This window comes from Myodes glareolus, chromosome 10, assembly GCF_982192425.1.
Source record: "Myodes glareolus chromosome 10, mMyoGla1.1, whole genome shotgun sequence".
NCBI lineage: Eukaryota > Metazoa > Chordata > Mammalia > Rodentia > Cricetidae > Myodes > Myodes glareolus.
In genome coordinates this window covers 53,020,003-53,045,898 of record NC_142035.1, presented here as the reverse complement: position 1 = coordinate 53,045,898, position 25,896 = coordinate 53,020,003, and the positions used below count along the sequence as shown (strand labels likewise).

At 47.1% G+C, this 25,896-nt stretch overlaps 1 protein-coding gene across 1 annotated transcript in view; it reads right to left on the bottom strand.

The window, feature by feature from the left end:
• The window catches only part of Shc4 (SHC adaptor protein 4), a 98,744-nt gene extending 77,086 nt beyond the window's left edge, over positions 1–21,658 (bottom strand). Inside the window, exon 1 of the mRNA XM_048459548.3 lies at positions 20,271–21,658. Within this exon, the coding sequence (XP_048315505.2) occupies positions 20,271–20,855 (585 nt within the window). The 5' untranslated portion in view covers positions 20,856–21,658. The remainder of the gene's footprint in view (positions 1–20,270) is intronic.
• Between the last annotated feature and the right edge of the window lie 4,238 nt (positions 21,659–25,896).

Here is a 25,896-nt window from a genome sequence, read left to right as displayed (position 1 = left end):
CCTTCTAAAGCTAAGTTGTGCCTTCTGCTTGTTCCACTGAGAGGGAGATCTCATGCTCCAGGACAGAGCCCAAGCCAAGTGGCAAGACTGGGGCCAGAAAGGCCTGTTATTCCGGGACCAGATCCTCTTTCTCTCCTCCACTGAGCAGACTCCATCACTCAGAGGCTATGGAGGGAATTATCTCCACTCTACTTCCATTCCTGGTTTACTTGAATAAGTAGAGCCGGTGACATCGAAAGTATAATTTCTGACAATTTGTAAAAATAAGTGGGGTTTTCAGGCTGACTCGAGAGTTTCTCTTTGGCAGAGGGGAACATGCAATCCTGCAAATGGAATAACTTTGGGGCAGAAGCCAGAACATAAAATAAAAATCTTAGTCGTGTTGCCACCTTAAAATGGCTAAAATGTGTATGTGATTGTGTATAGAAACCTTCTAATCTAGTTGAAAAAGATGCTGATCATCAGTGGGCAAGGCGAGTATGCCGGCCATTTCTGCCCTCATTCCAACCATCCTACTCTCATGAAAATCCCTTACATAAGACATATTTTGAACTGAGGGAGGTTTCATCTCTGCCTACAGACCTGAGCACAGATGAAATTATCCAACTTGAGGTCATCCCAGAGGCAAACCCCACACAGAGAGCATTTTCAGGGCTGTGACCTCTCCTAGGAACAATATTGAAGTCACAAGAAATTCTCTCTGCTGCTGTGCCTAGGCAGGACAATCATCCTGTGTCACCAGGTGCTTTTGCACAAACAGGGTTGTGCTCCATGTACTCTTGGGAGTATCACTTAATTTGATCCCCGGGATGAAACTGGTGCAGGGCCTAAAGAGGGGGGTGGGCAATCTCTTTGGACAGCTGGAAAAACTGACATCAGAAGCTCAGTGCTCTGCTCAAGGGTCCCGGGGCTGGTTAATGTGGAGCTCAGGTCTTCTGATGTTTGAAGCTGTCTGTATTATGACACCTCCTAACCCCAAAATTTATCATGTAGGAGAAATGATGCCCTGTAGGTCTATGAAAAAATATGACAGACACATTGATGTTTGAAAAGGCGTTAACATAGTTTCTGTGCGTGTGTGCGAGCACATGTTATATGTGATATGCACACTGTGTTGAACATTGCTTTAAACTAAAGGTTACAGCGTCTTATCCATAAGACAGATATTAATGACAGTTCTGATCAGGTTCCTGGATCACGTAGAGGTTTCACCATAGTGACTATCCTCTTAAGGTGTGACATGTATCAAAATAGGTATAATCTAGGGAGATATTTAAAATGAAAATGAGTCCAAGCGCCTGAACATCTATAGAATAAAGATACTGTGTTGGGTCTCTCTTCCACCCATCCATCCGATAGAGCCCAAACTAGCACACAAGCTCCGTCTCATCGTGGCGTCCTCTTCACCCTAGCCGGATGGGGAGCAGATGGCAGCATAGTGTTCTTGGACTCTCCAGACTCCAGAGCCACAAGCCAAGAAAATTTTTATTCTTTATAAAATGTACCATTTTGAGGATTACGTCACAGTATAAGCACCTTGTCAAGGATGAGGATATTCCAAGTAGAGACATTTGTGTTCCTCCCTTTAGTGACCATATTATTTAATCAATGGACCCCAAGAAACAGACTTTTCCCAAGACTCTTGCTGTGAGAAGAAGAAATCTAAAGCCTGGTGCCAGCCAGAAAAGACACTTGTCTTCCAGGAAGAGATTCCCCACAGTTCTGACATATTCTCAGACCACTTGACAAGAAAGGACTGGCACAGAGTCAATGATCAGTGGTGGGGAAGGGCACACCTTGCCTGGGTCTGCTTGCTTGTGCATACTTCTTGCCTTCCACCTACCCATAAACCCAATGTCTGGACTCTGAAGATGAACTTGGGGGACACCAGGACCTCCTTATTCATATCTCTTACCAATGTGGCCAGAATGAACACATCTGCCTGCTCTGTTTTTCACTATTGCTCTGTCTCTTCAGCTGCCCAGTTGAGGACAAGCTGAAGCCAGGTTGGTAGCACTGCTGGGACTCGGCCCCAGACTCTAACAACCCAGTAACCACAGCATCTGAATATGAACTCAGCCACCTATGATGGTAAGATTAGTCTTCAATTCCACCCCATACCAATCATCCTTTGTGTTCCAAGAAAGCAGGAATTGGAGCAGACAATGGTGAATTCTCTCTGATAAAAATTCTCATTATCATCTTAGTAGAGGGTCCCTGGGCCTTGTATTCGGTGTTCAATGGCTTTAACTTGGCAATTAAAATTCAAAAGTTGCAACCAATACCTTTAAGCAAGTCTTTGCGGCATTGTTGCCCAAGCCTTCTAAGCAGCTGTTGAGAGATTTTTATCAACGTGTAAAGGCCTATTCCAAGGGGACCATAAATGCTAGCCTCTTGTTCCAGGAGAAAGTCTTCCACCTTCTGGGACTGGTGGCTCATAATACAAGTGTGAATGGAGAGCCTGGCTTGCAAAGCCTGCCCCACTTTGGTTCACTTTTGTGGTATCAGTTGGCTGCTTTCTCCTGCCTCTCTCCTGATGGGGGCAGGGGAATCCCCATGTGTCAAAGAATTAATACATTCAGAGGACAAGCTTTAAAAGTGCTAATTTAAGGGTGGGGGTACGGCTGAATAATTGATGCCCACAGTTACTAAATCAGAGGCCTGTGGTTAGTGAGACAAGCCCTGCCTGATCCCCGAAGACCCTCATTCCTCTAAACATAGCACCCTTCTTTTATTTCCACTCTGCCTCCTCTGCTGCTTTCTTTTGTGTATGTGGGAGTCACTAGTGCCAGTCCTAAAGCATTTCCAACGTTCCCCTTCCCTGCATATGGATTACTCTGTTAGCCTTTTGGAAGTTGGACGTAGCTCCTCATTTGGTCGATGACATCACACAACAGCGGCCTATCCTTTTTTTTTTTTTTTCCTCTTACAATTCAGAAGTTACTATGGGCCCAGGGAGCTGGATGCGGATCACACAGAACACAGCCTCAGACAACGCACTGTGGATACACAACACAAGGAAGACACTGAGACCCACACTGACCTGTTAACACTGAACAAGCTGACTGGCCCCGTGAGGGTCAACATGAAAAAGAAGTGAGACTATCACAGAGTCAAAACACGTTAGGACTTGGTCTGAGCTTTGCGTGTACTTACTAGCTGTCCAATTTTGCAAACCATATGTTTGGCCCATGGAGAGGTTTCAGTGTGTAGTAGTTTCTGTGTTGGGTGACAGTGTTCTTCTTGGGCACCTTCCCCTCCATCTGCTTATCTTGGAGAGCTGATGAGAAAGCCTCAACTACCTTGAAGGGACGTCAATCAAGAGTGCTTTCTATAGGGACACGACAGTAGCAGATTGCAGAGCTGTGGGGGCTGGAGCTTCAGGGAGCCAGGGGAGATTTCTCAGAAAAAGGGATATGGGGGAGTCAGGAAAAGCAAGCCCGTTAGGTTGGAAGAGAGGTTTTCCAGCAGTGGGCACAGGGCAAGCATAACCGGGTGCTCCCCAACTCCAAGTACTGTGAGACTAAAGTCTGGATATGTGGAGGGGGTATCAGCAGGGATTATAATACATTCCTTTCCAAACTGGACATGTGAGTACACACCTCTAATCTCAGATCTCGGGAGGCAGATGCAGGCAGATCTCTGGGTTCAAGGCCAAACTGGTCTAGAGAGTGAGTTCCAGGACAGCCAGGGCTACACAGAGAAACCCTGCCTCAAAACAAAACAAAACAATATATTCATGATGAACTGGTGTGGGAAGTCATTCTGTATATGTGTTGCTTTTATTGGTTAATGAACAAAGAAGCTGGCTAATGAACCGTTTGACACTTAGAGTGTGGAAGCTGAGTCTGCTGAAGTCTTCCAGTCTCAGCACCTAGCCCAGTGTGGAACCCCCGTGGGTTCTGAATATTTGCTGAATGTCATGTTTGTTTATTATTCCCAAACTGCCAACCCTCTCTTCAACTTGATACCAGTTTCCTCCTTGTTCTTCCGTGAGATTCCAAACTACATTTCCTTCCAACTCACTTCTTAGACCCAAATAAATAAAAGCTAAAAATACAGCCCGGGTCATGAATCATAAATGAGAAGGAAAAGCAGCAGCTCACAGGAGTTAATCTGTTCCCCAGGAGAGGCCTGCTGCATGGCCTCGGCTCTGAAAGGCTAGGCAAAAAGCCAGACCACGTTCTTCAGATACCCAGTGTGATTCGCAGGCCTGCTACCGGGAGTCTAAGCTCACAAGGCCCACATGCAAAGGATTGGCACCTTGTGCAGTGCATTATAGAGACGCAGAGAGACAGGCCCGGAGGCAGGTGTCAATAAGGAGGCTAAAGGGAGTAGACAAAGAAATGGCGTGACTATTGTCCTAGTGATCCAGTGCATCCACCATGGATTTTGTTTGTTAGTTTGTTTGCTTCTTCTTTTTGGCCATGGCTTCAATATTGTTGTTTTTGAAGCCATGGCAACACTATAACTCTGTCAGTCATTCCAATGGTTTAATGAATGGCCTACCAATCATATTTTGTATGCTTGTTTAATTAAGTTGGGATGTAATATAACCTAGTAATGATGTATCTGTATGATCTCACCTGACAACCCATAATCTACTTAACGTGGAACATCTTTTTTTATGACATTATTTCTCAATTCTATTTCTATAAATAGAATAATTCTGCTCTGTTTCTCAATTCTTGAAAAAAATTAGCAGTGTCCTCCATCCACAAATCTGAGTCAGTCTTGAGAACACACACTTTGGTATGTGTTTGCACTGAATAATGAAAAAAGCCCAAGGGACTGGAGAGATGGCTCAGAGGTTAAGAGCACTGACTGTTCTTCCAGAGTTCAATTCCCAGCAACCACACAGTGGCTCACAACCATCTGTAATGAGATCTGGTTGCCTCTTCTGGCCTGCAGGCAGAACACTGTATACATAACAAATAAATCTTTAAAAACAGAAATCCTGTGTGCTCACACACATCTGCTAGTATTTGCTCAGACATAGGGTACTAGGGGTGTCAGCAGCCTCTTCTGTTTCCTTTGCTGCCTAGAGTGTCTGTACCCTTGACCTTTGAGAGCCTCCAGCCTATTCAGCTGTATTAAACCCTGCACTCAGTTAAAAAAAAAAAAAAAAAGGATCTACTGGCAGTAGATACAGCTCAATTACACTGTTTCTACACCAGGCATGGTGGTGTATGCTTTTAATCCCAGCACTCGAGACAAAGGCAGGAATATTTGTCTGAGTTCCAGGCCAGCCTAGTTTGCAGAGACCCTGTCTCAAAAAATAAACAAGCTAACAAAAAACAACAACAACAAAATCCAAAAAAAAAAAAACAAAACAAAACTGTGACTGCCACTTAGGTAAGGTCACTGAAAAGGGACAAGCAGAAAAAGTCAAATTATTTGCTATCTGTTGCTGGTTCTTAACGAAATATGGTGTCTCTGGTAGAGCATGAGGCCAATGTTGGCTTCACTTTCACCATGCTCCATGAGTTCAAAGACGAACACAGTTTCTTTCCAAGTTCAATCATAAAAGCGCCACACAGAGGGCCAGCCTCATAATGCTGAGACAATGCCTCACGCTAGTAGGTCTGCGGCTGAAGTACTGAAAGACATCCATCCAGTCTCCAGTTTACGTGACATGTCTGAAAGAACAGAAAAGTGGTCAGCCAACACGCCTTTGCGGAGCTGCATCCCAAGTGTTCATCATCTGCTACTGTGTTTCTTTTACACAGTGTTCTGTGAAGCGTTTATCTAAATTGTTCTATTGTCAATAAAAAAAGTGGGAGTCAAATGTTGAGGTAAAAACTTGATAGATCAATAAAGCAGTGAAGGAACGACCAGCTGATCCTTTCTTTTTCGAAAACAGAAAAAAGAAAAAGAAAAAAAACCAAAAAATAATGAAGGCTTTCTAAGCCCCCTTGCTATTCCTCCCTGTTCTCTCTATCATACCCTGAGTCCTCCAAAATCTCTATGGCTAATTCTGGTCAGCTACTCATTCAAGGTTAACTTTATTAACTATCTCTGAGCGCCACAGTGCGATCAACTACCCCACAACAGTTCTGTAGGGGAGTCTGGTTCTGGTGGTAGGCGGAAGGCAAGCCCAAGCTTGAAGGAATCTCAGAGATCATCCGTTCCAATGTCTCTACTTCTTATCCACAAAATAATCCTGGTGCGTCTAGGCGAAGGGGAGGCAGAGACAAGCTCACTAAACTCAAGGATTTTGTTTTGGTTTTGTTTGTAGGAGTCTGTATTAGAGGAGAAGAGTGATTTGAAGGGCGGTATAGACTTGAGTATGCTCAGCGGCAGTGTTGACAGCCGCTGGAAAGAGGAGAGACCATGGCAGATCCACAGTCTCTGAGGGGAGGCTAGAGCGGAAATAGTCTCAAAGCTCACAAGGACTAATTCACACAAAACCTTTTTAATAATGAGTTGGTTTCAACCTAGCTCCTGAATCAAACAGCTTCTGGAGTGGGAAGAACACCTGCCCTTTCTGTATGTCTGGGTAGCTTTCAGGGACTCTTACATCTCTTTAGAAGGAACCGTGACGGAGCCTCTGTGTTGAGTCCTGAAGCTGTGTGATATGTGGTGCAGGACCCAGGCCTTCAGCAGCTACAGTTGGTGCTTCAGGATTAGACCAAAGGCTCACTATGATGGTGTTGCAGCCAAGGCAATCTTGCTATGCAGGATTTGAAAACTAGACAGTATGGGGCCTGAGATGGCTCATCAGATAAAGGCTTTGAAGCCTATTGAGTTCAGTCTCCTGGAGGACCCACATGGCAGACGGAGAGGGCTGATCCTTCTCTAACCTTCACGAGTGTGCTAGGGTATAGTAACACTCACAAAGAAATAAAAAAATGTGATTTAAAAACAAATAAACAAAAACCCACTTGGAGTCATAAATTCTTTGTTCCTAAAGCAGAAAGTGACCTGAACAAGGTCACCACCAGTAGGCTCTAACTGAGCACGGCAGTTTGTCAAGTTGTTCACTTGTCATAGACAGGAAGTTCCTGACAGGTCTACAATGGTGATTCAGACTTAAATAATGCCCTCTATTATTAGATCAGTACCTTCAGAATGAATCTCAAATAGGACCTTAGATTCAATTGTATGTTTTATGACTTGTACTCCTTAGAGAGAGAAAAACCAGCATTTTTTTAGTTGAAGAGAAAAAAGGGTACAAGAAAATTCTCTGTCTCCTTTTGTTTGGTTGTGTGCTCAGGAGCTTTTGTTTTTGTGTTTTGTTTTTACTGTCATTTTTTGAGATAGAATCACTACATAGGACTGGCCCAGAACTTCCTGGGTAGACCAGGCTGGCCTTGAACTCACGGAGACCCACCTGCCTCCAGACACCAGGCCCTGCCTTTCTCATGTCTCTTAAAGTTCCTTAGTGTGAGGTGGGTCATTATCATTACTGACCATGACACAGAGAAACAACTTTGTAGGAACGCAATCCAGCATAAGCAGTCAATAGCACAGGTGTGAGGTGGTTGGGTCATCAGTGACAAGTTGTTTGGATTCAGAATCCTTCAGGAGACACACACCTCTGCACTTGTCTGTGACCATGACGCCTCTGCATCTGGCTATGAGCATGTTTGCCAAGAGGCTTAGCTGTGAGGGCGCCCACTGCAATTCAGGTGACAGCATTCCAGGGGCTGGAGTCCGGGGCTCAAGGCAAAGGGAGGAAGTGATCTGAACCTATCTGCTTCCTAACCTGGGACACGAGGTGAGTTGACCTGTTGCTTCCTAAGCCCTTCCACCCTGCCTATCTGCCACCATGGCTGGGCCACACTTCCTTTTCAATCATGATCCCAAATGAGCTCCTCTTCTCTTAGTCACTTAAGCCGGGCGTTTTGTCACAGCCGTGAAAAGAGTGGCTAACATGAAAGGAATGCCCCAGTACACCTCTAGGGCCCAAGAGAGAGCTCAGGGAGTCTATGGAATGAAGAGTTCATCTCAAACTTGATTCCTGTGGAAGTCAGGCAGTTTCCCTCCTTCCCCAACACCTACAGCCCAAGCCTGTAGCTATGACCCCTGATGACGGGTATTTGTGCAGAAAATAATGAGAATCATGAGGAGTCGGTGATAGCATACTAGGTGTAAGCCAGAAGAGTAGGCGGTAGCATGCCAGGAGTAAGCCAGGCATTCCTGTGACCCCCAGTGATGGCTTGCTCACTGAATTATTTCCTTTAACATTCTTCTGAAGTATCCTACGTTGAAAGTCCTCTGATCTTCCCACTGAACATCTGAGATGGCCACCAATGCAGCTCGACTAACTGATGACCCTTGTGGACAGTCTTTCTGTATGTTTGGTAAGAGCATCTGAAGTCTATCCCCTTAGCAAACTTTCAGTATCCAGTATGAAATTACTAACTCTAGCCCTGTGTTGAATGTTAGCCATTTAGGCCTTGGCATCATGTTGACCTGAAAGTTTGTATCCTCTGACCTCTATCTCCCTGTCTTTGTACCTCCACATCCTGGTAACTGCTGTCCTGCTCTTCATTTCTGTGTTTTCAATGTGTGTGTGCCCACGTGCATGCACAAGAGCAAGGCTACATGCATATACATGCATGAGTGGTCCAGCAGATGGAACCGAGGACCTTATGCCCTCCAGCCAGGAAAGCCCTCCAGCCAGGCGAGCCCTCCACCACCGAGCCACACTTCCAACCTTACATTCAACATTTCTGAATTCCATATAAGAAATGTACTCCAGTGTACCCTCAGAAGTACCCAGTTTTAAAGCAATCATTTGCCAGATTCCTCTCTCAAAACCATGAACAAATATATGAGGATGTCAGTAGGTAGGACTTGAAGGGGAATTGCTTAGAAGGTGGCTAGTGCAGCCAAAAGGTGCACCATTTTGTTTACTTCCTTCTTTTCCCCTTCTATCTAGTAATTCAATGGGCACGCCAGCAGCAGTGTTGCAACCTTGAGAGAACCCAAGAAAGGAACCCATGTGTTAAGGATGGCCATGCAGAAAAGTGGAAGGAGCCTAAGCTGACAGCTTCATGGCAACCTTGTAACCCCGATCCTCCACCTTTAAACAGTTTTCTAACCGAGCAAATGAGGGAACTCTCTGTATTGGTGAAATCCATAACTCTCATAATGTCTTCACCTAAATGACCAGAGCCTCTTAATCCGTTCTCTGCAGGTGGTGGCGGGGAATTCTGCCCCCCTTGGTCCTCCTTCCTCAGAGAGTTCACTGAAGACCTTTTTCACTAGAGACTTGATGGTTCTTAAAGGGCAAGATGAAAGTTTTAATCGCTGTTGTCTGAAGTAGGGCTTTTCTCTGACTTGACTGCAGGTTCTCGGCTCACAGCTCCGACTGGCCCTAGTCTGGCAGAGAACACAGCTCCCTCCCCAGTCACCTCTGACATTTCAGAGAAACACGACAACGAAAAGCTTAGTAGACAGACAAACAAACAAACAAAAGCCTACAAAAGCTAGTGTCATTGTCGCCCTTCTCTTGCTAGCCAAGTGAGACATCATCTCCTTTCTAGGAGCCCGAGGTCTACGCCAACAGCTGGAGCACTGGGGTCAAAGATATCATTATCCATATGATGGGGTGGAGCAGCTCGGGTTTTGGCAAGCACATAAAGAAACACACATTGGGCTTTTTGCTAAAGAGCGTTTTTGTTTGTTTGTTTGGTTGGTTGGTTTGGTTTTTTGGGGTTTTTTTGGTTTTTTTTTTTTTTTTTTTTTTTTTTTAGTGTTTCTCATCTGTATACCTATTTTAGGGCTAACCATTTGGGTTTGGGTAACCATTATAGTACTTGTCTCTGGGGAAGACAAATTCTTCGCTACATGGTATTACTAATTGCTAACACTACCCGAGAAAAGTATTTCCTCCAAATGACAAAAACTGTTGAGAACAAATTACTCCTTTGTAATACACTTTATCCAAAATTGGTTAATGTTTACAAAATGCTTGGAGTTATTCAGTGCATCCCAGGAGACGCAAAGCTACCTCTGAGAAATAGTTCACAGTCTGGTCAACGCATTAAATACAAAGCAAACTTACAACTCCTAAATAAAGTGGCCGGCCCTCAGCAAGCCATGGATCACAGCTGTGGGACAACACACCTCATGACAAAAGCTGCAGGTGCCTTGGGAATCATGTCAACAAATCACGTGGCAGAACTGCTAACACGCAACACGACAATAAAGCTCCCTGTCTGGGTTTGCCTTGACCAACCTTTTGCATCAAGCAGGGCACTGGTGTATCTATACCCACACAGAAATGTGTCACCAGACTGATGTCTTTGGCTGTGAACTGTGGGGTCACTGGGAATCTTCTGTGTTTGTGCCGCATCTTCATTTAGCAATCGCTATATCTAATCTACACAGACATTACACACATTGGTAAGGTGTGATTGTTGGTTTTTCTTTAAAGTCTATGAAAATAGGTCAAAAGCTTGGTAAGAACTACTTCGTGGTAGCAAGTTGCTTTTAAAAAATAATGTTAGGCTGGAGGTAGCTAACCCTGTTCAAAAATACAGTAAAACACGAAGTGGGCTCTGCCCTCACCTGCTGTGAAGATGTCTGCATGAGCCCTTTCGCTTCAGAGAAACGAAGAAGCGCAATGCAGATGGGGTGCTGTGGGCAGAATTCACTCGGAAATAATGAAAAGGAATATGAATCATTGCATGTGGCATTCAAATAAAGGCCCTCGACTTCACAGCACAAGTGTGTGCTTATATAAGTCACCTATGTGTCGAAATTATACATGTAACGCTTTCTTTTCCGGTCTCAAGGGCTTCTGCTATGCAGCATTAAGAGGCTCTCCAGTCTTTACCGTTATTTGAAATCACCTACAGACACTTCATTTAATGGGACAGTCGTCGGGTCTGACTGATCCCTGATCTTCAAGGCAGATGTTTTCCATACTTCTGCCTGCCGCTGATTACCCCACCCCCTCATCTGGATGACTCTGCCACACCCAGCTCAACTTGTCTGAAACAGGATCTCCCTCTCGATGCTTCTTCTCCTGCTGGGGTCCCCATGTCTTTCACTGGTATCCTCCTCCACTCCAGGGTCCGTCCAGTTCCTTGTCTGCAGGTATGATTCTGTACATTAGAGATAATAAAGATTCCACCAGAAAACTCTTAGGTCTGATAAAAGCACTTCCAGCAAAGTGGCAGGGTATAAAATTACTAGTAAAATCAGTAGCCTTCCTTCATGACAATTTCAAAACCACTCTTCACAGAAAAAAAAAAATCTTAACATTCCTATGGAACCGAAAAGTTTTTAGAATAGCCAAAGCAATTCTGAGCAAAAAGCGTGTTGCTGGAGGTGTTGCCACAGCTGATTTTAAGGTGTCTGCAGAGCCATTGGAATAAAAACAACTCAGTAATGACACAAAAGCAGGCGTAGAAACCCGTGGATTAGAACCAGACATGAACCCACACAGATATAGGCACCTGAGTTTTGACAAAGATGCCAAAAACATACACTGAAGAAAAAGACAGCATCTTCAGCCTAAAGGGTGTGAAATCTGGGAACACACATGTAGAATGATCCATATCTCCTACTCCATGCAAAATCAACTCCAAATAGATCAAAGGCATTCACTCAAGAGCCAAAACTCTGGATCTCCCAGACAGGAACGCACTCCAAGACTTAGGCTTGGTAAAGCACTTCCTGAACAGGGCTGCAGTTGGTCAGGAAATAATGCTGACAACTGACAAACGGGACCCCATGAAGCAGAAACGCTTCTGCTCCACAGAGGAAACCATCACCTGCATGAAGGGACAGCACACAGAATGAAAGAAATCCTTTGCTGTTTACAAATGTCACCGGAGGCTAGTATCGAGTCTATAGCAAAAACTAAGAAAGCTAAGCAAGAATATAAATAACTCAATACTAAAGGAGCTAATGAAATAGGTCTCAAAAGATGAAACACAAAAGGCTCACAAATATTCAGCCTCACCGGAATCTGCATTTAGAGTGCATCTCCCTCCAGTCAGAATGGCAGTCACAAAGGAAGCAACAAATGGGGGTGAGGGTGGGGGCAGAAGGGACGCTTTCTACACACTGCCCGTGGGATGGGAAACTCGTCCTGCCTCTGCACAAGTTAGCATGGAGACACCGCCGAGAACTAAAATTAACTTTCACATGTGATCCAGGTAGGCTACTGCTGCAAGTCAGTGTACCACAGAGACACTCAAACACCGTGCTCACTGAGCGCAGAGCACAACAGCGTGGAACTAAACTAGATGGCCAGCAACAGAGGAGTGGCTTAGAGACATGTGGTATGTGTGCAGGTGACATCCAAGGTCAATGTCCAGTGTCCTCCTGTATTGTTCTCCGTCTTGGTTTTTTTTTTTTTTTTTTTTTTTTGAGACAGCTTCTCTCACTGAGTCTAAAATTGCCTGATTGGTTAGTACGGCTGACCAGCTAACTAGCCTGAGAAATCAGCCTGCTTCCACTCAACACACACACACACACACACACACACACACACAAACCACCACACACACACACACACACAAACCACCACACACACACACACACACAAACCACCACCACACACACACACATGCACAAGCATTGTGGAAGTGTAAGTCAAATAAACTTGTTTTGGTCTTGGTGTTTCATCACAGCAATAAGAACCCTAACTAAGATAGTTGCTGAGGAGAAAGTCTAATTTCTTCCTTTTCTGTTTTCTTTTTTCTTTTTCTTTCTTTCTTTTTTTTTTTTTTTTGGGTTTTTTGGAGGGGGGGTTGTTTATTTGTTTGTTCATTTTCAAGACAGGGTTTCTCTCTGTAACAGCCCTGGCTGTCTTGAAACTAACTCTTATAGACCAGGCTGGCCTCAAACTCACAGAGATCCGCTTCCCTCTGCCTCCCGAGTGCTGGGTTTAAAGGCATGCGCCACCACTGCCTGGAGAAAAGTTCAATGTCTAACGTCATCCTTATAGCACATGGGTCTTCAAGGTTTTTGTTTCATGTCTTCTTCTTCACTACAACACTACTCCAGCCTCGGAGTAGGTTCGGGGCCTGAAAATTAGTTACTAAAGCTCTGGGAGTATTGACCTATTAAAATGCCGGTGCCAAAAATGGAAGGACATGACCCCATCATACCGTCTTCGTCACTGTTCTATGGCTTTAAAGAGACACCGTGACCAAGGCGACTCAGGGTTAGTCCGTTATCGCCATGGTGGGGGCGTGGTGGGAGCCTGGCAGCACTCCTGGCACTGGAGCCACAGCCAGCTACATCCTGGTCCACAGGCAGAGAGTAAGAGAGCCTGGGCTTGGCAAAGGCTTAACAAGGCCACGCCCACTCCAACAAGATTGTCTCGCTAGAGCTTTTGTGGGTCATTCTTGATCAGACCACCACACATACCAACCTAGCCCCCTAAATGCCGGTTACCCTGGCGTGTGCCTGTTACAGTAGAATCGTCTGCTAATGAGGGCATGCTGGCTCTTGCTGTTTATGGTGTTTGACACCTGAGGGGTGGGGGTACCGCTGGGAAGGAAGTGGAATAGGGAAGTGTGCATTTCAGAAAATGTGTGGGTTTAGGGCAGAAGAAAGGAGAAAGAATTTGTGATGCAGCTCAGACTGCAGTCCTAGGAACCCCTAGGTTATTCCTTCTGTCATCATTAGCTCCTGACCCTCAGCCAGGCTTGCTTGCGTTCTCCGAGTGACTCAGCTCTATTGGTCGGTTAGGCGGCCCTCACCAGGCTCCTCGTGGGAGCTGTCTGTGTACTGAGAGATGTTTGGCTGCATCAAAACACTTAGGCCAAAAGAACTCCTTCCCCCTCAGTTTTATCTTAAAATATCTCCAGGTATTGCCAAATGGCCTGAGAGAAAAGTAAAATCATCCCTGGCTGTGAACCACAGCACTCGCCGGAGTCAACATTTTCCATTTTTATGTGCATAGGAGTCACAGAGCGGGCTTAGCAAAATGCAGGTTCCCGGTTCTGGTTCAGGATGTAGGTTAGAAATCAAGATGTTTTTTAAAAGATGTAGGAGCTCCTTGGAAGACTTTTGGAAATACCACAATGAAAAGTTAGTAAGATAAGCAAATGTCTCGACAGGGCAGAAGGTTTTCACTCTGTTGCTCTGAGGGCTCAAAGCAAACCAGTGGATGCCAGATCATTCTTAGAGAAGTCACAGTAGAACAGCAGAGACTTAGGAAGAAGGTTCCCATAGGGAGAAGGGAAGGGACATGGTGAGGTACCAAGGTCAAATTTAGTCACACACACACACACACACACACACACACACACACACACACACCTAGCCCCAAAGTATACCTTTGAATGTCCACCCCTTCCCATGACGAGACAAGTTTTGTATAAAGTTTTTACATTTTCCCCCCATTTTCGCCTGTTCCTAACCACATAAGAAATCTTATCAAGGTTAAGCAAAATTTGTTTTAAAATTTCTATCGCTCCCAAACAGCTGATGTACAGAGTAACTGCTGATACACGAACTCTTTGTCAAATGTGGACAGCCTGTTCCAGGATATTGCCACATTTACAAGACAGCAAAGGTTCTTCCCACGAAGGGGGAAAGGTCCCTCCCTCAGTTCTGTCCCCAAGCACTCTTTGTCCCACTGCATAAAAGAGAGAAACCCCATTATGTTCACTCAAAAAGGCATCTCAGTTTGTCTATCAGGTAGAAAATGGAAAAGGAAAGACAAAGGGGTTGGGAACGTCTTCAGATGGCCATGCCACAGGCAGATGTGCAAACCTAGCCACCTTTGGGTACAGCTGGTCAACGGGAGTGAGTGGAGCTGGGCAGAAGGAGTGTGGAAGATGTGTAAGATGCAGGTCCCCTGCTAGCCCGTGTGCTGAGAACCACAGTTGGTTCATTCTCATAGTGTGGTATGGAGTGGAAGAAGTCATAGTCAGGAAACGTCGGATCTCAGCACACTGTGTCCCTCTGCTCCAGCATGGACACATGTCACCCGCAAACTGATTCTTAAACAAGAGTGAAACGGGCAAAGCCTATATTCTCTGGGGTCTGCTAAGGTTTGGATATGGTTTGAATACGTCCCCAAAGATCCAGGTAGTGAAGCTTGGTCTTAGTGTGGCATTGTCGGGAGGTGGTGGGAGGAGGGGACAGAGAATTTGGTCTTCGGGTGCCTTCCCTTGGAAAGCTCCGGTGGCACCCTCATTGGTTCCCACAAAGGTGAGCTGCTATAAAAGAGGAAGTCTGAACCCTAAGTCCATTAGACTTTTCTCTCCAATAACCTCGCTCTCACCACTCTCACCAAGAGGCCATCTGCCCCATTGTGATGTCGTCAAGGGACTCTCACCTGATGGGCCCGTCCAGTCCTGGACTTGCAGCCTCCAAAGGGGTGAATTGAGTCAGCCCCTTTTCTCTATAAAATATTGCAACATTGGATAATTCTTACAGTGATGGGAAGCAGACTAACACAGACTCCCTGCCACGTTGCCACACTCGCTTTTGGTTTCTTACTGCTACTTTATTTTAAGACTGCTTTCCCAAAAGAAAAAAAAAGCTTTCATTTTGATCTTTCCAAAGCATGCCCACCACCCTGACCAGGGAGAGCCGACCTGCAGTAGCACACACAATGCAGGGACCGAGGAGAAACAAGCAAGACCAGCTGAGGAAGCAATAGTGTTACCCAGGCATCTGGGGTTCACCACCAAGGGGGTGTGTGGTTTGAGGCGAGGCGCTTCTCATAATCGAACCCCTGTCTGCTCAACTGTGAGAGCTAAGACTCGCTGATCCCTCTCACTGTGTTTGCTCTGCTGTCCAGTGGTGAAAAGAACTGGAGAGGTCAAGGGATGTGTGAGGGTCTCCAGAAAAGCCACTTCACATATGCATTGCATTGCCCAGCGCTCGCTCGTTCTCTCTCTCTCTCTCTCTCTCTCTCTCTCTCTCTCTCTCTCACACACACACACTCATACACACACATACACACACACTCATACACATACACACACCCTATACTCCACCCCTACCCTCTTTACACCCACCAGCTCCACTCAGGAATAAGATGCCTTTCCTGCCTCAACGGTGGCAGCCACCCGAGGGCCATACAGAAAGGGACAAGGATCACCCAGTGGGTCCCTAAAGCCATTCCTTCTACTGGCCACCAAGACGCTACAAGTAAGTTTCTCCAGGAAGCTCTAATAACAGAGATCCTGATAATACAGATGAATGAAAAGGAAGCCCCGGACTCAAGTTCCAAGACAGCATTTTGTTCCAACTTCTGGTTTTAAACAGGCACATGAAACCCAAGGGTAAAGTGACCCACCCAAAGTCATACAGCTGGTTAGTGCCGGAGTGACTGCTTTAGCTCAGTCTTCTAAGGAGGAGGGAGACCCAGAGCCACTGGGTGCTGGTGCTGGGAGATGGGAGCACTAGCCTTGCTGTAACCACAGTCCTGGGCTCCCCCACGAAGGAACTGTGAGTTCGCATGTAGTGTTGTGGACTAAATCCAGTTCAGACAAACAGGATTCAGAGTGTTAGCTTATTGGCTCGCGAATCAAACACATTCTTTGACAGGGAGCATCCTGGGGAAGAAGCAGGCTGTGATATTTACAAAGGTAAGGAAGAAACCCCTCAATTCATATACAGCTGCTGAACACAAGAAGGCCCATGTGAGCAGACAGGTAATGAAGATGAGTCCTCCCAATCGGAGCAGGCCTTAATTCAGCTACTCCTGTTCCCGAAGGCGAGGATTTGGCTATGGACACCATGCAGACTGCTGTGTGATACAGTGACTGAGAGGAGAGGGGTGTACCTGTTGCCCCAAAACACCAAGAACTGTTGGCACTCACTGGAAACTGCAAGAGGCAGAAAGGATTCCTCTCCCAGAGCCTGGGCAGAGAGCTAGTCCTTCTAAGGCTTCATTTGAAGCTTCTTGACTCCTTAACTAGAGTAAAGTTCTGTTGCATAAACCATGCAGGCTGTGGCACCAGAGCCCTGGGGCAATGGTTGAGAGAGGTCAGGCAAAGTGCAGGAGTCGAGGGTCACGCAGATGCACGGCCAGGCCAGGTGTATGAGCTGACCCTGGGAGCGAGCTCTCCTGCACAGTGTGGCCTGCCATCTACTTTGCTCCATGAATATGTTTCTAGGTAATATGTCAGGAGGGAGGTTGCTAATGAAAAGAGAAGGGGAGAGAGTAAGACAAACAGGATGGGACCTCCGTCTGCTACTCACTAGCTATCATATACAGACATCATAACTGTCTAGGCTGATTTAGAGAAAACAGTCTTCTGCAGAGGACAGTAGCTAGGACCACTAGGGGACATCTCCAAGGTGCCCCTTTATGCCTTAGTCTTTGAATTATGTTAGGGTTGGGAGTCGGGGGAATAAAGCTAATATTTTAAAGGAGAGAGAAGGGAAGCAGATGCCTGGAGTCATTAGATGCTGGTGCAAGAGATGCTCAAGAGCTCAGGGCTCACTCCTTTTGGTCCTCACACTCACTGCAGATTGTGCAGGGCACCTCAGAGACCATCATGAGTGTCTTTCGAAGACTAGAATGCCTCGGGAAGACCTCAGAGGAGTGAGACTTTGTCTTGAAGACAAAAGTCACCATTTGACACTATGTAAAGAACTCCACTCACCCCAGTACTTTATCAGACTACAGCCTTGTTCCATTCCTGGATTGGTAGCTCACAAAGAATGGGTCATTAGCCCACCTTCCCTGAGAACCTTCCAAGAGAATCAAAGTCTGAGCTAAACGAAAGTTCCTTAAAAATAGGCTCTTGCACTTGGGAGGCAGAAGCAGGCAGATCTCTGTGAGTTCAAGGCCAACCTGGTCTACAAAGCAAGTTCCAGGAGAGTCAGGGCTGTCACACAGAGAAACCTTGTCATGAACCCCCATGCCCCAAATAGATTCTTGGAGTCAAAAAAAAAAAATTGATAGCATTACTAATTCTACATCTCAAGATCATGAGAAGAATTTTTTTTAAAATGTTGTTTAACCCAAAGCCAACTCTAACTTAGGGTAGATGGAAAAACGGAGTCTCTGTTGCAATGAATGGAGATGCCATCATAATGCTGATTCATACCCAGGATACAGCATCTCCACCCAAGGGACTGCCTTCCTGTTGACCCTGTTCCCATACTCTCCACAGCATCCCTAACATTTGAAACAGGACACCGACCTGTCTATTCATTAAACGCTCCACAGAGATGGGATCCATTCTGATGCTTAGAGTTTGTCTATTTTGTTGACCAATGTCCGGTTTCTACAGCAGTTCCTGAAATGGGATTGGTTCACCACATGTGTAAGTCAGACAAATGAGTGCCTGGGAGTAGTGCTCATGCATGTGGATAAGGAAGCAGAACGTGGCGGCTCCTTTAACTTACAAAGTTTGCACCTAAGTCCTCACTGGCAGCATGTCCACTTGCCATCCAGGATGTCCCTTGATCCCTTGACCTGAATCTAACACTCCAAGCAAGCTTTTATTCACATTTTCATATCGAGCCTATACACCAGAGTATAGCAGTCATGGTACATCTCATTGATACAACGATTTTCACTGAAAATTAAGAGGTTGGTGCTTCATTTTCAAAAATTGGTTCACATCCCAATAGAGTTCTTAGGCACAGAAGGCCAGCCCAGGTGGGGCCCTGTGGGGAAGAAAGCTAAGAATGGTAAATAGGAGATATGAATCCTGACCTCATTCTCCTTCTGACTTGAAAAATTCCTCCTTCGGAATTCCTTTTCCTCAGAGACATTTTAACTGATAACACAACAAATAGAATCCTTTTGTTTTCCGAGTTAGGATCTATACACGTTAATATATTTTAGGCTTTGTATATTTATTGGTACAATATTGTGACATGTATCTGGGTCACAGGGTCAGTACTCCTCCTGGGGTAAGTGATTACCACTGTGAGGAGACCGCTATGAAAAACCCAGAGACCCTGGGAAGGGGACCTCCTGGGGAAAATGGACATCACCCAGCATCTCTTCACACTTAAAATTATACAGGTATGTGGTGTGGGGAGCCAGCAGGGGGTGCGGGACAGAAGGAAGGGGGGACAGATAGAAATCTGAAGCAACGGGCAGGTGCCAAGATCACAGGTTTGGGAATCACTCCAAACCACAAAGGGCTGGCACCCAACAGCCTGACAACGCAAAGCACTTGTGGACTTTCCGAAAACATGCAAGCCTAGCCAGGGTGTGCTGCTCCCCGGAGAGGGCAGGCGCTGGGCTTATCTTCCTTTGGGGCTGTACCAAGCTGTCCCCAGAGCCCGTCCTCTTTGCACTCCTCCCAGCGTCCATCATTAAGCTTTCCTTGAGATCCATGTGGTCAGTTTGCAACGCAGTTACTCACACTTCAGTTTCTACCTTCAGTTCTGACTTTTTAAGCTCAATGCTGAGCCGAGCAGACAGCTGATATACCAGCACCCCTAGATATCACCTGTATACCAGCACCCCTAGACATCTCCTGTATACCAGCACCCCTAGATATCTCCTGTATACCAGCACCCCTAGATATCTCCTGTATACCAGCACCCCTAGATATCTCCTGTATACCAGCACCCCTAGATACCTCCTGTATGCCAGCACCCCTAGATACCTCCTGTATACCAGCACCCCTAGATATCTCCTGTATACCAGCACCACTAGATATCACTGTTATAATCTGACATGTCAAAAGCAAACTTAGGAATCCTCTTTCCTAGTTCCCTCTGTTTCTGTCTCTGGCACCCTGAGTGTTACTCAAGATTAAACTTTGGAAGTCGCTCTTCATCTTAATTCATCTACACCCTCCATGAAGAGCAGCATGCATTCCCACTGGTCCCAGGCATCTGCGCTTGCTCCCACGGTCCTGTGCAGGCAACTGAGGCTGGCTCCAGCTACAACACTTGGGACTTCGCTAGGTTTTCAGAAGTGCTAGTTAAATGTCAGATTCAGAAAAACGTAAACCGAGACAAGGCCCTTGACACCTTCCTCTATCTTAGCACAGAAATCTCTCCTGTATTCACCTCAAGTATAATAAATAGTCAGAATAACCTATTAGCTTTCAACTATGAATCTCACGAGAAATCTTTGACGCTGGACCAGAGATGACCTTAAGTTGCCATCTTGTCTGTCTCTGTGAGAAACTATGTCTGTCTATCTGTTAGCAGCTCCTCATGCCCTAGGAGCAAAGAGGGTCTGACTCTGGTACCTGCCAGGTCCCTGTGGGAAATCTGTAAGGACAATTCTCCCTTCTGTAGATACAACGGTAGGTATATCTTCTTGCAGCCTAGAGCCCAGCCAGGTAAGATGACGTCCCTGCAGAGAGCCAAGCACCTCCCTGCCCGTGCTCAGGGAGCAGACCTTAGAGACTTACCCTCACACAGTAGTGCAGACCGGACCCCAACAGGTGCTGCAGAGAGTGCCGGTCCTGCCTGCTCCTAGGGGTTGATTGTCCAGGGCCAGGCAGTGGGCAAGCGTCAGGAGGCAAGGGGGTGGCCCTGGGTCCCACCTGGTCCGGATGCGGTGTAGGAGCAGGCCCAGTCCTGTTTAGACTGGTCTCTGGGGAAGATGGACTACTTGGAGCCTGATCCTGGCTCTCTTGGAGTTTCAACCGGGGTACCTCTTTGGTACCCAGGCAAAAGGTTTTCAGACTCAGAAAAGTGACTGGATTGGCCAGCTTCATGCTTGCCATACGGGGGATCAAGGTGCACAGCGCGGTGGGGCTCTCCTGGGTGGGCACAGAGGCATCTTCAGCCGGCAGGTGAGGGGCCAGGGCTGGGTAGGCAGGAGGCGACGAGCCCTTGTTTCCAACCGAGCCTCCTGGACTCGCTTCATCCAAAGACGTGATGGACTCGTTCCGAAAGCGGCTGTACTTGGCCCTGTGAAGCATCCCCAGGTGCCCAAAGAATCCTACATACAGAGCGAGTCCTGCCTGGCTGTCCTGGCTGCGTTCTCGCATAGCCTTGAAAGTGCTGAGACGGAGCACCGAAGCCTAAACTGCTTCACTGTCCGGTAGACCCACAAGCACAGCCACCTTTCACTTCTGCTCCGGCGGTCACCCGCCCGGGTCCCTGACTTCTCAAGGATAACAGGTCAGGAAGATGCCTCCTCGGCTCTGATTGCAGTCTCTTCCCGGCCCTGGCAAAGGCCCGGGGAGTTGGGGAGGGGGTGAGGCGGTCCTCTCCCCGGAGTCCCCAGGCTGGGGCAGCAATGCCACCACGCCTCTAGCCTTAGCAGAAATATTTACTCCCCTTCCCTCGGCGCACAGGAACTTTCAAACCTGCTCCCTCCAGCTCCCACGGGGCGGGGCAGCGACTGGCCCATTAACCCTTTATTTGTTCCGTGATTGCTCATTTCAAAGGGAAAAATAAAAAAAGCACATAAGAGTCAAAGGCCCTTCTGTATGGGCTAGGGTTATGACGGCTGCCCTCTCTCGGAGGATCTTGGTTCTGGGCCACCAGCCAGGAGCCCTAGCGACGGGCGCTGGTCCGCATTGTTCCTTCTGCTTGAGGTCCGGGCATCCTCGGTGCAGCTCCCGGCCGCCGGCCCACCCCTTCTCGGGGTGCCCTTCCCTCCCGAACCCTCCTGCAGTCTCCTTTAGGAGCCTGTGCACAGCAGAACGCTGAGCAGAGCGGATGATACGCAGGCTGTTGAAATTTTTATGAATGAACTTTGCCGAATGAATTTCCCTCGTTGTGTGAGAGCTAATAAATCTGTGAATGGAGCCGAGAATAGCTGTAATTGACTGACCGGTTGGGGTGGGGTGGGGTGGCGGGGGTGCTGCTTGGTTTTCGTCCAATCAGACTGCAGCTTCATGAGTCATGCACAGCCAATATACTAAACTAGTAGCCGGGAGAAACGAAGCCTGGCGGAGCGGAGGGAGGGTGGTGTCTGAAGAACGGGTTAAAAGTAAAAGCAATCTTTGCTCCTGGATCGTCAGTATGCTGGGAAAGCAGAAGATTAAAAATCGATTTCCTTTCATCTTGAGATGAGGAGGGGCGAGAAAAGAGCTAGAAATTAGATATATAGCACCACGGACATTAGGGCATACATATGGTGCACAAACAACTCTTGTGCGAAGCCTAGATTAATTTTTCTTAGAAACGTATTTTTTTTTAATTGATTGCCGCTCCATCTTCTGTCTGGTGTAATTTCCTGAGCCCATCAAATGCCCCAGGAAGACGGCAGTGAAGGCTGAGCACACAGGAAGCCTGAGCCCCAGCTGGGCAGGGGAAATGCAGGTTCATTCAGGAGCTGAGAAGAGGGACCGGCTGAGACCCGGGGTGGGGGTGGGGTGAGATTCTCCGGGAGGAAGCAGCTGAGGTTGCATTTCTCTGTGAGCCTTGGCTCTAGTACCTGAGACTATTCATGAATTCAAATACCAAGGCAGCAGCCAAGAGAGTCTGGGAAGAGGGCCACCTCATCTTCCCACTGACCACAGGCTGCTTTAGCTCCTGAGTACTCAGGACTGGGCTGGACTCTGGGGGTGAGATGGGGGGGGCATCCAAACGCGGGTTTGAAGGAGCTGGGTGCAGGTGACCAGGAGGAAAGCCCCCTCACCTCAGCTTCCTCTGCTCTTAGGCTCAGGGTGGCTTTTCAACATCCTGTCTGTCGACTTTGTTAGTGTGTGGTTTTCTCTGGAAAGGTCCTCCGTAGCTTCACGCGCCTTCTTTTCCATCCTTACTGACTTTCTGTTTGCGCCTCCACACTCGGCAAAGGTGGCCTTGCTAAATCAGAACCCATGAGCCCAGGACCTGGGGAGACAGGGTGGAGGCAAGACTAAAATAAGCCGCTTGATACTTCTGACTGCTCTCCCTTCCTCTGGTTCATCTCCGCTTTCTCCTCCTCACTGCCCATCCCTCCCTTACTTATCCTATGCCACAGTAACATCATATTGCCTTGAGAAAATCCCTTGCCCTCTGTGAGTGGTAATGGCCTTGTCCATGCCAAGCAGCTACTGAATAGCGGAGGGGGCTTATGAAATAACTTTAAACCCTGTGAAGTCTTGGTGCAATGTTCCAGGAGTATCTTCCTCCCTAAGAACACTGGACGGCGTGCTTAAAAGGCCCCCGGAGGTCCTAGAGAGCTATAGCTCGGCCGTTAAGAACATTCACTGCTCTCTCAGACGAGTTGGGATGTGTTAGGCAACTCAGAGTACCTCAACTCCAGGGATGCTGTCTTCTGGACTCCATGGCCACCTGCACACACATGCACGCGCATGCACTCGCGCACACACATGTGTGTGAGCGCGCACACACACACACCTACTTAAAAGTAATAAAATAAATCTTCAAAATAAATAAGTAAATGAAAGGCCATTGAAAGCAGGGTGTCCCCGCTGAAGCAGTGTTCCTACCTGTTGGAGTATATACTATATTATTTTAGGCAATCAAAAAGAAAAAGTACCCCAAAGTAGGGGACACCAAGAAAGGAATACTGCCTTGAGAAACTATTCCCAATGCTCATATGGGCCCAGGGAAAAGTGGTGACAATTGCTGACTTCTACAAGGTCTGGTGAGGCTGTCCTGCCTGTGGGCCCGAGTGACCTGGGAGGCCCCTCTCACCCAGCTCCGAGTCGTGTTGACCAGACCAACTTAATAGGACATTCTGGAAGCTGCAGGCAACGATATGTGGGAAAAAACAGATAAGAAAACAAGCATCACCTCTGGGAGCCACTTCTTTGTCCTGGGAGCCTGGAAAACCTTGACCTGCAGCCACGGAAAAGCTGTCCAGCAGCCCCAGAGAAGGCTGGTCAAGGGAGCAAGCTCCTTTGCAAGTAACTGTAGGCCGACAAGAGGGCCAATACATCATCTCCCACTAGAAACAGGAACAAATCCAACACTAAGTAACGTTCACTGGAGCTGCTGTCGCTCAGCGCCCACCCACTAGCTACTAGTATGCCTGGCAGTATCAGCAACTGACTACGGCTGCTCTGTCTTACACATGCGCAGACGTGAAGGAAAGCAAGTTCAGCAGCCCGAGTAATGATCCTATCAGGATGCCTGCTGTATCCACTGCCTCCTGAAGACCAGAAAGCCCACATCTAGTTTCTGGCCTTTGTTGAGACCACAGGCATCTCATTATTCCCCAGAGCTTTGGCAAACACTTGAGGAGGGAGAAGTGGGGATTTCTTCTTACACGTTCTAGAATTGTAGGGAAGCCTGAGTCTACTGTCTGAGATCAGCCAGTAAGTAACTGCTCTGCTACGGATTTCTTTCCTATCACTATTCTGCAAAACTGCCTGGAGAAAAGCACGTGTATGTAGCCCACCAAGGACTTCTTAGAAGAGAGGGTAACGTCAGACTGGGGGTTCTAAGAAAACCCGATGGTCGGACCACAATCCGCACACTGCACTTGGCTGTTTGATGGAGGGGAAGTCTTGGGTGGGCTGGTTTGGTAGAACCAGGCTGTAATCCCAGCTCTCAAGGAAACAAGGGTAGGAGGATACAAGCTTAAGGCCAGCCTGGACTAGCATGAGTTCAAAGTTAATAACTCAATAACTTAAAAGGAGATAGGAATAGGTGCTTGCCTAGTGTGTGAGGCCATGGGTTCAGTTCTTACTACCACTAGAGGAGAGAGGAGGAAAAGCCATTAACCTGGAGTTAGAGAACCAGGGGTGGGCCCGTTCAGGAAGCTGTTCTATTTTCTTTTCTGTCAGGGGACATCTGCATGACAACAGTATGTGGCAGGCTCTCACCACAGAGCAGATTCTAAGGTGACTGCTTCGCTCCTGCTTCTGCCCCCATCACTGCTGTGAATATTCTGGAAACGGTGCCCTCACAGAGGTTGCATTTTGTCCTGGCCACCAACGTGACGCACTACGAAGCTGCTATTTCACCATCCTCCTGTCCCCACATTGAACCCTGTCATAGGATGGTTGCCGCCGTCTGTCCCAACTTCAGTTTGTGCAAGATATTCGCTTTACACCACCACCAAATCTGTATCTCCTTTCTCCCGAACAGATGTGTAAGTAGCTTTTCAAAAGTGTTCCCCACTGCCGCTGAATTTTGAAACCTGTAGCTTCCGCAAAAGGCTCCACGAAAATGGTTATCAACACCTCAACTCCGAGGCTACCATCTGCCTATCTTATGACAAACAAAAAGACGCAGAGGACAGACACGTGTACCTCCTACAACTGTTCCCAGACCTTTGAACCTGGGTTTGCCAGGCCGTGTTCATAAACTGCTTCGACTACAGTGATGCTCTTTGCTTTCAACTTTCCTCCGTCTCCAGGTCGGGGCTTCTCTAGCTGGTCACCATGCCTACTCTACTGCTCTAACTTTCCTCCTTCTCCAGGTCGGGGCTTCTCTAGCTGGTCACCATGCCTACTCTACTGCTCTAACTTTCCTCCGTCTCCAGGTCGGGGCTTCTCTAGCTGGTCACCCATGCCTACTCTACTGCTCTATTTTAAGAACAGACAATTTGTTTCTTCACTTTCTCGGGTCCACAAAGAGTGAATACTTCGTCCCAGGGTATCTCCTTCTCAGCCATTCCTAATTTGGTTGGCTTAATGAGATCTGGGGCAACTGTACCGGTGAATTAGATGAGACTCTAGACTTTGACTCGGTAGGATAATGAGCAGGGAATCTTTGAGGACCTTGGGATGAGGTGAATGAATGCTGTACATGAAATACAGGAGCCTATAGTGGACAGAAAACTGACTGATCAACCTACGGAAAACGGACATTTGTGTTGGCTAAACTGCTAAATTTATGACGGGTTTTCTGTTTTGTCTTATTCTTAATGCCAATATGGTGGCTTTCTGTGTTACACCAGAAAGGAGCATACTGCACCTGATATTAAACAAAATAGTAGGCCCAGCCTGGGTTGGAGACTTGGCTCTTTATAGTCTCCCTCCAAGCAGATCAAGGTGAAAAGGAGAACCTGGCCTGGGAACTTCCATCCACCAAGCTACCTTGAATTTCTATGTGGAGAGTAAAGACAGACTGATCCGAAAACCAGGTGTTGAAATAGCTCACATGCACCTACACTCTCAGGTC